General features: G+C 39.6%; 1 protein-coding gene across 1 annotated transcript in view; it reads left to right on the plus strand.

The window, feature by feature from the left end:
* rhbdd3 (rhomboid domain containing 3) overlaps positions 1–13,660 on the plus strand; it is a 29,210-nt gene that overhangs the window by 10,204 nt on the left and 5,346 nt on the right. Inside the window, exons 2-3 of the mRNA XM_048556576.2 lie at positions 6,835–7,215; positions 9,255–9,408. Coding sequence (XP_048412533.1) covers positions 6,835–7,215; positions 9,255–9,408 — 535 coding nt within the window. The remainder of the gene's footprint in view (positions 1–6,834; positions 7,216–9,254; positions 9,409–13,660) is intronic.

A 13,660-nucleotide genomic window follows, 5' to 3' on the forward strand; every position in this document is an offset into this window, starting at 1 on the left:
CTACCATCTGTCGTGGCGGGATTCAAACCCAGGACCCAAATGGTATCTGCCTGTCTGGATTTACGGTCCAGCAATAATATCATTCCTCTTTAGAGAAATGGGAGAAATGATATTATTTTATTCGGAGCCAGCTAAGATGCACTTAAACCAGATAAGACATTCCATAAACATATTTCTGAATGAACAAATATAAATTATAAAAGAGCTCTCAAACCGTTCATCCAAGTTAGATTTTAAAATCTATGTGTCATTTACGATCAAAGAATCAATTCATTAAAAAAACTGAAAATGTCAGTGTGTACTGCCTATATTCAATTGTCTATTTTATTATTTTGCAAAGCAAACATTCTCCACGGCTGAGTATATCCTGGAAAGTAGATTCCATCCGAATTTTGCGATCGCATCTTGTATTTACATGGTTCCTTTCACATCGTTAAACATCTCAATGCACTTCTCGGGAGTGCCATCAAACAAAATATGGCATTGAGCCATGTAAGACTAGTAATATAGGGGCAGATGGTCAAAAGCTCAGTCAAAAGTAGGTTTTACTGAAGTAAAGCAACTACTTTAAATATGGCAAGTATCTCAAAAGAAGCTACGTAGTAGCATTATCAAACAGCATTTGATACAGGTGAAACAAATTGGCCGGAGATCTGAAACAAACGAAAACAGAAATTGCTGGAGAAACAGAATGGGTTCAGTTCTGAAGAAGGGTCACTGCTTTCTCTGTATAGATGCTGCCAGATCTGCTGAGTTTATCTAGCAATTTCTGTTTTTACTTCAGATTTCCAGTATCTGCAGACTTTGTTTTTTTAACTCATCTTTCACTACCTGTGTGTTCCAAATCATCCAATCTTTGCTACCGAGATCTTCACTCATAGATAGTTTCTCTCCACAGATTCTGCTTGACCCGTACTGAAAGATAAGAGTACAGCAAGGAAAGCTTTGTGCTAACCAAATGCAACGTTATTGGAATACTGTGTTCAACTCTGGTCTCCCTGCTGTAGAAAAGATGTTACATTTGAAAGGGTTCATAAAAGATTTACAAGGGTGTGGTCAGTGTTGAAGTATTTGAGCTATAGGGAGAGGCTGAATAGGCTGGAGCATTGGAACCTGAGGGATAACCTTGTAGATGTTTAGAAAACACAAAGTTCCTCATGGTAGAGATAGTAGGAACTGCTGATGCTGGAGAATCTGAGATAATGCGGTGTAGAGCTGGATGAACACAGCAGGCCAAACAGCATCAGAGGAGCAGGAAAGCTGACGTTTTGGGTTGAGACCCTTCTTCAGAAATGGGGGAGGGGAAGAATCCCCTTCCCTTCCCCCATTTCTGAAGAAGGGTCTCGAACCTGCGTGGCCTGCTGTGTTCATCCAGCTCTACACCATGTTATTTCAGTTCCTCATAGTAGACCAGTTTTCAAGGTTAGCTCAAATTGAGTACAGGGAGAACTAGCCATTTGGATGCAGCACTGACTTGAAGGTAGAAGACACTGGGTGGTGGTGGTGGGTTTTTTTTCAGACTGGAGGCCTGTGACCAGCAGTGTGCCATAAGGATTAGTGTTGGGTCCATTGTTTTTGTCATTTCTATAAATGATTTGGATGTGAACATAGGAGGTATGGTTACAAGTTTGCAGATGACACCAAAATTGGAGATGTAGTGGACAGCAGAGATCCTGTTGTACCTCAGAGTACAACAGGATCTTGGTCAAATGGGCCAAAGTGTGGCAGATGGAGTTTAATTTAGATTAATGTGAGGTGCTGCATTTTGCAAAGGCAAATCAGGACAGGACTTATAAACTTAATGGTAAGGAGTGTTGCTGAACAAAGAGACCCTGGAGTGCAGGTTCGTGGTTCCTTGAAGGTATAGTCACAGGTAGCTAGGATAGTTTTAGCAAAGAGAGGGGAAAAGATATAAAAGGGACCTAAGGAGCAACCGTTTAACCCAGAGAGTGGTGCATGTATGGAATGAGCTGCTGGAGGCAGGTACAACACTTAAAAGGCATTCGGATGGGTGTATGAATAGGAAGGGTTTAGAGGGATAAGGGCCAAATGCTGCCAAATGGATCTGTATTAAATTAGGATATTTGGTTGGCGTGGACAAGTTGGACGGAAGGGTCTGTCTCCATCCTGTACATCTCTATGACTCCATAACTACATTCCCTGCTCTCAGGTTTTCTCAGCAATGCAGTCTAGAACATTGGTGGTCAGTTCTCTATCCAATGCAATCGTTCAAAATTAAACTAACATATGAAATTTTCTTCCCTACCAGATAAAATTCAGATTGAAAACTTCTTATTCCTGACATTTAGTGCTAATTTTGTTGCCTAATTATTCTTAGGCCTATGTTACCCATTTTTAAAGAAAACTAATTTTCTCACCTTGCCTAGAGACAATTTCTTCATCCAGGAGAAGAGGTGGACTTTGTGTTCCTGTCCCTGAGCAATGCTACTCTTAATCAATGGTCAGGAATTGTGTTGATATGATTGCATCAGATTTTTATTCTCTTCTTGTGGGGAGATGTTTAATCAATCAACTCCCTGCGATAATGCTACTGATTTTGGAAGTGAAACCCAAGCTATGCAGTGATGGCAGGTAAAGCTCAGCAGGTCTGGCAGCATCAATGAAGAGAAATCAGAGTTAATGTTTTGGGTCCAGTGCCCTTCCACAGAATTGAGTTTTCTGATAATGGGTCACTGGACATAAACGTTAACCCTGATTTCTCTTCACAGATGCTGCCAAACCTGCTGGCTTTTCCAGCAACTTCAGTTTTTGTTTCTGATTTACAGCATCCACAGTTCTTTTGGTTTTTATTTAGTGATGGCAGGTACTGAACTCATAAAAGTATTAATTATAAGTTTGCTGGCAAAGCACATTATACAGACCATGTAATGTCAAGCTCATCAGCTGAGCTAATGATTATTCACTTACATTAAACGTGCACATTCTCCCCATGTCTGCTTGTATTTCCTCTGGGTGCTCCTGTTTTCCCCCCACGGTCCACAGATGTGCAGGTTAGATTGATTGGCCATTCTAAATTGCCCATAATGCCCAGGGGTGTGTACGTTTGGTGGATTAGCCATGGGAAATGCAAGGGTCCCAGGGATAGGATACAGGGGTGAGTCTGGGTGTGGTGCTCTTCGCAGAGTTGGTGTAGATTTGTTGGGCTGAATGGCCTGTTTCCACACTGTCGGAATTTTATTAATACGGTCTTCCTAAATACAATCAAAATTGATCATGTGAGTGGACCATTACATGATGAAAGGAACTTGCTTGGGATTGGTTGTAAGCAATCATTTTAATGTTAATTAGTGTAGTGATTAATAATGCCCATTTCTTAGAAACCAATTGCCACTGTTAAAGTATCCAGGAACATGGCCTTGATTGTAAGAAACAGGTTTGCCAACAAGTCTCTCTTTTCACAAATATTCAACTTTGTACTACCAAGTGATAATCTGTATTTCATCTCCCGAATGTAGAGAAGCCTATGGCAAACGTACTGCATGAATTCAGAAGAGGTACAAGTAAATCTGTAAAGCTGAAAATAACCAAAGAATTGTAGATGTTAGAAATCAGAAACAGATACAGAAATTGCTTGCAAAACTCAGCAGGTCTGGCAGCACCTGTGGAGAAAAATCAGAGTTAACGTTTTGGGATTAGTGACCCGTCTTCAGTAGTTTTGGTAGTCTCTTAAGCTGTGTAGACCTGTGTAAATCTGCAAGAACAAATATACTCTTCTTAATGCAAGGCAAAAAGTATGAAATATTGGGTAAAGTATGTTTAAATGCCTATGGTAGAATGGCATTGGTGGAAGGGAACCATTAACATTTTGGCAAGATTAATGTTCCCGTGGCCTAAGAATATGGTAGAGAAAGGTGAGTACGCCACAGGAAGATGTAGACCATTTCACCAACTACGTATCACTAAGAGATCTCCAGTGCAAAAATAAACCCTTACTTACTCCATTCCCAGCAGCTCCACTTCAGCCATACTTCATTAATACTTGCTGGTCAAGGAAATTTGAGCAACAGTTAATGCCTTAATTTGGTCAACTCTAAGGCCATATGGCTTGCAAGTCCCAGGAGAAAAATGATGTGTTGGTCTTGGAGTTTGCAATGAACTTCATTAGCACAAAATAACCACAGAGGACAAACTGGTCAGTGAGAAAATGTAATGGAAAATTAAAACAGCAAATGATCAGAAGTTGAAGATCATCTGAATGAATGAGGTGTTCAGCTATCACTCAATATGTGTTTTCTTTCCTCAGTCTAGAGAAGGCTGCAGCAAACACAATGTGTGGAATTAGAAGACATTAAAACTCTAAGGATGTGTAAACCTGTTGGAAGTACTTTTTTAAATGCTTGGAACACTCCATTACGCAATTGAGCTTGTAAGGGAATGGCTGGCACACAGTGTAGTTACACACAGGAATAAAGTTGATGCAATCCTTCAGGCCAGGTGAATCAGAAGTGACCTGGAAAAACCTTTCTTACATGGTGAGTGGTTAGGATCTAGAATGCACCAACCAGAGAAAGTGGAGGTGAAGGTGTTTGTGGCTTTCAAAAGAAATTGGACAATTACCTGAAGAGAAAAAAGTCTTGCAGGGTCATAGAATAGGGCAGAGATTAGGAATAGTTGAACTGTTCTTGCAGAGAGCTGGCATAGATGCAATTGGCCGGATGCCTTTTGCATTGTAATCATTCTATGAACCAATCAGTTTGCCCTAGAGTCACTTCAAACTGAAGATTAAACTCCAGGACGCTGCTGCAAACAAGCTGGGAGAAAAGCCATGGGCATTTTGTTTGTTACTTATAAGCTTCTTGGAAGTTGGAAGGAAGGCTTTTAGCTGAATGGAGCGTTCAGAGGTGCCAAATCAGGTGATGTAACCTCCAGGAATACATCCAACAGAAGTTTGCAACCCTAGCCAACATCAAAGAGGGAAAGGGTTTCAACAAAATGCACCTGTGCTATTTTTAATCTGCAAACATTTTTTTAACAAGCAGTACTTAAAGCCAAATCAATTCTCTGCCCAACTCCCACTGACCTCTGTATTTTTTGGCATTCTATAACATTTCACTGAAGCTCAAGGCAAGCTCGGTGAACTGCCTATTTTTCTACCATACCTGGCAGCCTTCAATTTTGACTTTAAACAAGCTCAGACCTTAACTAGTCTTGTATTTTCTGTCCAGAAAGACATTCTGACAATATTGGGGAGATGTGGGTGCTCCACAAAATGAAATTATTGTTAGGCAAATGATACAGACTATTAGCAGGTGAATGGAGTTGAAGTATAGATTATCCCGTTTCTATTGCAAAGCAGACTCATAGGCTGAAGGGCAAACTCTTGTTACAGACATTTTAACTTGGTTGGCCCACACATTTGAATAAATCTCAAAGCCAAAGAAATATATATATATATATATGTGCCCTGCTTCTTTCTGCTGCATTTGAATTCCCGAGTTCTGAACAGTTTACTCTAATTAACAAGAAACCAGCAGCCCCCAACCTCAGACAGCTAACCTCTTGATTCGCAAGGATGCTCTGTTACTCTCCTGGCCAATTAGGCCTTTGGATTGAAAAATAGTTTTCTGGGAGTGATGCAGCTGAGGTTAGGATGCAGAATTCATCTGAACCCTGCTTTGAAATTCCAGCCCATTTCTAGGATGGTGAGGCAAAAATTGCCTAGTGTTCCTAGCCCCGATGATTTTGACAATGCTTACTAAAAGCATGGATGCTTGGTGGGGCTTGGTTTTTGTATTGCTTGGTAGTAGGCCATTCCTAGCAAGCAGTCAGTGCCTTTTGGAGAGCAAAACTATAGGTGTGGGGGATGGTGAATGCAAGAAAATTTGCATTGTTAAATATAACAGAATGGAATTATAATTGAAACGATTCTTTATCTTTATTTACAAGATGTTTCAGTGATGGTGTTGTGTACTGTGGATGATGCAAACTGTCTAAATTTTCTTACAAGTGTTCTTGTTTATGCCTAATGATGTTAGTGTACTTTTTATTTTGGAGTCATCATAGTTGCTCCTGATCCTGCCTTTACCTATGCGTGCATGTTTTTCCAGAGGAAGAGTCTGGAAGCCACCAAATAGTGATGGCATTTCAAGCTGATTTCATACTTTTCGAGCCTAGGAATGTGAAGTACATTGAGTTTCCCTCCACTTGCACTTTGCAAGTTAAGCATAGACAAAAATTGGGTGGCACAGTGACACAGTGGTTAGCACTACTGCCTCACATCACCAGGGACCTGCGTTTGATTCCACCCTCTGGCAACTATGTGGAGTTTGCACATTCTCTGTGTCTGAGTGGGTTTCCTCCGGATGCCCTGGTTTTCTCTCCATAGTCCAATGATATGTAGGTTAGGTGGGTTGGCCATGCTAAATTTCCCACAGTGTCCAGGGATATGCAGGCTAAGTGGATTAGCCATGGTAAACGCAAGGTTACAGGGATAGAGTAGGTTGCGGGTCTGGGTGGGGTCTCTTTGGAGGGTTGTCATCGGCTCGATGGGCCAAATAGCCTGGTTCCACACTGTAAGGATTTTATGAAATACTGAACGCCTGTTTGTGTCCGACAGCACTGCCACCAGAGAAGCTAAAGTTAAAACAATGTATATTATTCATAGTTTCCTTAAAAAAGAGTAGTTATAATATGATGGCTCTCAAACATTATTAACAATTGTATGGCATTTGCTAGACAATCACAATTTTCTGTACGCAACTGCAAATAAGTTGCAGGTGACTTGTTCTACCATTATTGATGGTATGTATATCTTGGAACTGTGCTCCACCATCAGTAACCGTAAATTAACTACCTTTTGTTTTATTCCAACAGTGTACCGTTTACTGAGCTACTGTTTTTCCCATGGGAATATTTTTGCCTTGGTCATCAATGTTGCATTGTTAGTTGTCTTGAGCAGCCACCTGGAGCAACAGTTGGGCACCATTCGATACTTCTACCTCTCCATCCTTTTTGCTATTTTTTCTGCACTGCTTTATCTGCTTTTGGGCAAACTACTAAGTCTTGATGAAACACCAGTGTGTGGTTTTACAACTGTTCAATTTGCTGTGGTGACACTAAGTTGCTGTAGCTTGGGAATGAAAAGAACAATCACAGTAGCAGCAGTACCTTGGATATTTCTCCCTGTTGCCTACCTTATTATCCCAGGTTCATCTGTCCTTCTCCATATCTGTGGAATTATTGTTGGGCTGACCTGTATCTTTTCAGGTAGTTGCAATCAAAATAGGTTAAAACTCTGATTAACTCTGCAGGGGTATGATCCACTATGTTGTAAATTAGATTCACAACGAGCAATTTTCAAATTGTTTCAAGCAGTTGTTATTCAGTAATTTACAGGATGTCTGTAGACTGTCTGCCCCTGTTCCATGGTTATGTTAAAGCCTGGGTGTCCATGGAGAAGGAGCACGTGGTGGCACCACTGCTGTCAATGCCTTTGAAGAGATGTGGGGACCACGGGGGATACAGAGTTTTATTTCCTCCTGCAACTCCATTTTGAATTGGTCCCTCCCCACACTCTTTCCCCCCCCCCCCACTTAAACTTTGATGACTTGTATTGCTCGTAATTGGCTTTGCTTGTAAATACTCACAGGCGTGTTACTGGTGGTGGGTGCTAATTCAAAGTAAAGCAAAATAGTCATAGTGATTTTGGTGGGAAGGTTGTTCAGTTGCACACAGATGTGGATAGAGAAGAAGAGGAAAAAAAAGGGTCTTGTGGCACAGTGGTAGTGTCTCTAACTCTGAGCCAGATGATCCCATTTAAGTCCCACCTGCTCTAACATGGTATGTCAAAACCCAGCTGATCAGAATCACAGAATTGTTATGGTGCTAAAGGAAGTGGTTAAATAAATTGTGTCGGTTGTGGCTCTCAAAGCATTTTAATCTGTTGCCAGTCTCCTGTATGTTCTTTGTAGCCTTGAGCGTTACTTAGATAGAAACAATTTTCCATTGCTGTCTTGAAAGCTTCAGCTAAACCTGCTTCCACCATTTGTCCACACAATGCATTCCATAACCTAACTACTTACTGTGTGAAAAAGGTTTTTCTGTCCTTGCATCTGCTTCTTTTTGCAAAACATTTTAAATCTATGCCCGCTGGCTCTCAATTCATTTAAAATGGGAGCAGTTTCTCCCTATCCATTCTGCTTATGATTATGAAAACTTCTATCAAAGTTCCTCAGCCGCCTTCTGTTCAAAAAGAAAACAGTACCAACTTCTCCAGTCTTTCCTTATAATCAAAGTTTCTCAACTCTGGAACCAGTCTTGTAAATCTCTTTTTCACAGCCTCCAATATGTTCACATCCTTCCTATGATGTAGTGCCCAGAACTGTACTCAATACTTGAGCTGAGGTTAAACCAGTTTCTTATATAAAGTTCATCATAATCTTTCTGTCAGATATTACTGCTATATTTCAGTAAGTCAGTCTGAGGTTCGCTATGGATATTTAATTCTTGTATTACTTTGAAAAACAATTATTTTACATTTTATCAAACAAAGGGGAACATTTTGATCTTTCCACAAATACATAAACTGCTAGTGCAACACATTGGCAATTATGTTTAAAAAATGCTTGTAATTGCAGCAGGTATGGATTTTCAGGCAATGAGTAGGGGCAGTAGGGTCTGGATAGTGTAGATAAGGAAAAGCTTTCCCCACCAATAAAAGGATAAAGAAGAAGAACATGTTTAAATTAATTGGCAAAAGAAGTAATGGAGATGAGGGGGGTAACTTATTTGCACAGTCAGTGGTTATGACCTGGAATGTGCTGCTTAAGAGTGTGGTGGAGGTAGGTTCGATCAAAGCAATCAAGACTGAATTGGATTATGTACTAAAAAGGAAGAATGTGTAAGTTTACAGGAAGAAGTTGGAGAAAGTGGCACTGGGTGCATTGCTCATTTCAGAGAGCCAGCACAGACAAAGGACTGGATGATGCTCTCCTGTGTTGTAACAATTCTGTGAAATGTGATTAACTCATAGGATGAAACATGTTACTAAATTACCTGTCATATAAATATTTTCTTCTCTAAAATGCATTTTTCTTTAATTTTGGGCATTGGTAAAGAATGTTTTTGTTCTGTCTGTACACTCATTGAGTTTTTTTAATCCATTGATTGCAATCAGTCTCATGAGATGTGAAATACATGCATGCAAAAACAAAACGTGAATTCGAATAGTTGAAATCTGCCACACTTACACTTTGTCCAACTGCTTTGAATATCCTTGACAATTTTTTATTCAGATAACTATAGATTTTTGTTTTGCCTGGAGTCATCAAACTCATTGATAGATTCTGTTGAAAGGCTGGCTGTCTGTAAGTTCCTGCAACTTAACTCCTGGATTCCATTTATCTTCTCTCCAGCAAAATATCATCTTCCTGTTTGTAACATGGAGAGGTGAGCAGAACACTTTAAGTTAGCTATTAGGACTTTCTGTTAATGTACAATATATAGTAGAAATGTTATTGATATTATGTTCAAATTTCTGTTCCCCATTTCATAGTTTTATTTTTATGAGAATTACCATATATTAATACAGTCTGTTTGGACTAGTACTTTAGTTTGCAACACACTGTTCTTTATAAAATTTATAGAGGAAATTCAGTTGTGTCTAAATTCCATTATTCCTGTATTATTCTTGACTGAGATGGCAGATGGACAACCTGCTATCAGAGCTCTGCGATAACAAAGTGTAGAGCTGGATAAACACAGCAGGCCAAACAGCATCAGAGGAGCAGGAAGGATGGCGTTTCGGGCCTAGACCCTCTGCTACTGTTTTTCAGCAGGCTGCAGGCATGTCTATAATTGTGGATTTTTCTCACAATACTCCCTTGGAAAACATGTGATGGTTCTTTAGAAGTTGGATGATTGGGAGCCATTTGGCACAGTTTTATCCCCACACTAATCTTGCCTGCAATAATTCTGGAGTATAGGTTTCTTATTATAGGGTAGTTCTGTGGCTCCTGGCTTCACAAATTTGAGCTGTAGTTGTGCAAGATGTGACTTTGAGATGATTTAACCTCAATCTTGTTCTACGTTTGAATAACGCAATGACTTTGAGCAGATACCAACTGTAGCATTCCTATTGTCTTTTGGGCTCATTTACCTCAGTAAAGAAGGGTCATCACTCTTGGGATGGACATACTCTGCAGATCTTTGGTGGAACCTTTGCATAGTTGAAGAACAGTACACATATGCACTGCTTTTATAGTACCTTTTTGTAGTGTGACTGTTTTCCAGGCAGTGTAACTTGTATACAATGTTGTTTGATCTGTATTTGCTATGCAAATTTAATTAGGAATAAGATAACTGCAGTTATCTATTTATTTTGTACATTTTGTTTATAACTTCTATTCTTTATGCTTCACAACAATACTATGCTACTGACCCCAGAGCCACACTCATTGTAAAACATAAAAGCACGGTACAGTGCAAGGACAGAAATGTGCTACTCAAACAGGAAATAAAACTCAGTTAAAAAATGTAAAGCACGTGTACAAGTTGCATTCCAAAAATAACCGAATAATGTAAATGTTTCATCTTCTAAAAGGTTAAGATATGCAGAAATCTATCTTGTTCCAATTCATGGTTTCTGTCACATGAAATAGCTTCTATATTTGCCTATATATCACAGGCCCCTACATTTTAAAGCAATGTCATAATTATATCTGAAATACTGCTGTCTTTCTAATAGACAGATAATGGGCCATATAATTGAAACTTTTGCTTTTTGTTCAAATTTTGTACCACTCTTTTTCAGGCAGCTTGAGTTAATTTTCTCTGAAAAAATAATGAGAAGTTGATAGATAAATGAAAAAAAATTCAAAAGCTTTTAAAATTAAACATATTGTTAAGACAGAAATGGAGCTAAATTCACCACCAATTTGGCAGCACCAACAATCGGTAATTAAATCCACACACTTTATACTGAATTATACCAAATGCATTTGGAGAACAAATTGAAGCCATGACATGGTGACGTGGCAAGGTCACAATCAACAACTTTATTTGAACGTTCAGCTAAACTGTTAAATGGGGTATTCCCCTGTGATTAAAAACTGCTGCTTGCGGCCTTATTGATTTGTGACTTGGTCTTTATCAAGCAGTAAACTAGAGCTGTTCTTAAAAAGACTCCTCCCAAAATAGCTTTTACTTTATAGTAGTAATCATAACAGATGTTACCGCAGTTAAATGTATTATTGTGATGTGCTTTAGCCACTTTATACCTCCCTGACCGTATATGAAGCAATGGAACAAAGAGTTGCTTTGTATCTTCAAATTTCTTGTGTCAAAGTCAGCATATCAGGCATTTTAGAATTGTTAAGTGCTTCATACATACTGTTCCTTGACACTGAGGAGCTCTGTATCCTGATGGGGGGGCTGAGGAGAAGAAATTTTGAAATTCTGCATTAAAAAGGGGGTATTCTGAATTATGGTAATGATTTGGCTTCACAACTTATACACTTATAAAATGAAAAATACAAAAGATTAAGTTTATTTACAAACACCTCTCCTGTTCAAAAAAATCTGAGAAGTTACTCTTTTCACCTCAGTACCACTCCAGTAGCCATCACCACTAAGACTGAGAAGTGAAGGGACAATCACACAAATACTTCCTGCTTCTCCTGTGGTTTGCAAGGCTCCTCTACGTTACTTAATTGATGATTAAGGTGACATGAGCTAAAGGGCCGTTCAAGTGTAATGAACTTAAATAATAATTTTACTCAATTGTTTTGAAAAGGAAAAACATTAACACTTGAATCATCTTCAAAATGAAGTTAACTTAATAAGATTGATTTTTTTTGTGTTGAATGTGCCCTTTGGTGCCCACTTTGTGAAGACCTCAGATACACTGATGGGCTTCACATGATATTTCTCCAAGGTCCATGGGGCACATATTTGGCTGTGGAAGGCAGACAGTACTTACAAATCTATCAGTGGTGTTTAATTTAGACCTGAGGAAGGCCACCTGCACCAAGCTCAGGAAAGAGCCCATGACGCATAAAGGGTGGCCTAAGAGTGTGCCGAAAGTACTTCACCTTGTTTGACGTGCTCCTTACTGGCTATCCTGGCTTTATTCCAGGATGTGGATTGTGCACTTCAAAAGAAATTCCTGATTTACGAAATTAGGTATTGCTATGTATGCTACAGACTTTGGTCCTGGAACAGAGCAGCAGAATGAGTGATGAGTGGAATTGAGAATCAGTGGGGCGGCACAGTGGTGAGCATTGCTGCCTAACAGCACCAGGGACCCAGATTCAATTCCAGCCTTGGGCGACTGTCTGTGTGGAGTTTGCACATTCTCCCTGTGTCTGCATGGGTTTCCTCTGGGTGCTACGGTTTCCTCCCACAGTCTAAAGATGTGCAGGTTAGGTGGATTGGCCATGCTAAATTGCCTGTAGTGTTCAGGGAGGTGTACATTAGGTGGGTTATAGGGTGATGGGCCTGGGTGGGATGCTCCAAGGTTCTCCGAGGTGTGGACTTGTTGGGCTGAGGGCCTGTTTCCACACCGTAGGGATTCTAATTCTAATTCAGTGAACAGAGTGCAGCAGTATTTTAGGCTGAAGTCTCAGAGTATCTTTGGAGCTGCAACTCAGATTTTAACTTCAAAAGCTGACTTGCTGCTTTTCAGGGCTGAACTGTGGCATCGTTTCAAGACACATTAGAATACGATTTAATGTGGATTTGGACATTGTCACAATTAATGCTAAATGTGATTGTTTGAATACAGATTTGGACTTCTGATTGAGGTAAATCAACATTTTACTCTGACTCAGTAAAACAAGTTCCACTGTCCTCTGGATTTCTGAATAGTTAGGAAGCTAGTTGAAGTTTGGAATTGAAAATCAACACGTGAATCAAAGTTTGTCCTTTAAAACAGAATTCAAGACAGTTTGTGCTTCGCCTCATTCGTTCTTCTTCCACCCCAGAAAGTAGTAGAGTTCTTGGAGCATAGACAGTCACTATAAAAATATACAGGAGGTAATGGCCAAATGGTATTATTACTAGAATATTAATCCAGAAATTCACCTAATGTTCTTGGAACAACCTGAGTTTGAATCCTGTTGCAGCAGATGAATTTGAATTCAAAGAAAAAAAATCTGGAATTAAGAATCTACTGATGACCATGAAACAATTGTTGATTGTCAGAAAAATCCATTTGGCTCAATAATGTGCTTCAGGGCATGAAATCTGCTATGTTCACCTGGTCTGGCTTACATGTGACTCCATACCCACAGCAATTTGGTTGACTTTCAACTGCCCTCTGAAATGGCTTAGAAAGCTATTCAGTTGAATTAAATAGTATGAGGGACAGGCATTAAAGGCAAAATTGATTTAATAAAAGACAAGTGGACATCTTGAAAATGATGAGCATTGGGAATGTGTGCATCTGCAAGGCACTTCATACATCTGCTTTGTCTTGCACTCATCTGATGCTTTCTTAACAGAGTGACATTGTGTAACACTGAGAAGCTGAACTTCACCTGAAATTTTGTTTCCATTTGCCTGTCTAGTTCAGAATGCTGATATCAATTCTTGTATCCCAACTGAGTTCCCAATTCAGTAGGACCCTTTATGGTCTGCAGACCATAAAAGTCAGTAGATGTAGCTACTGCATGATTGAGAGAGCTTGTAGATGCATTTTAGA

Source organism: Stegostoma tigrinum, chromosome 26, assembly GCF_030684315.1.
Source record: "Stegostoma tigrinum isolate sSteTig4 chromosome 26, sSteTig4.hap1, whole genome shotgun sequence".
In the NCBI taxonomy this organism is placed as follows: Eukaryota; Metazoa; Chordata; class Chondrichthyes; order Orectolobiformes; family Stegostomatidae; genus Stegostoma; species Stegostoma tigrinum.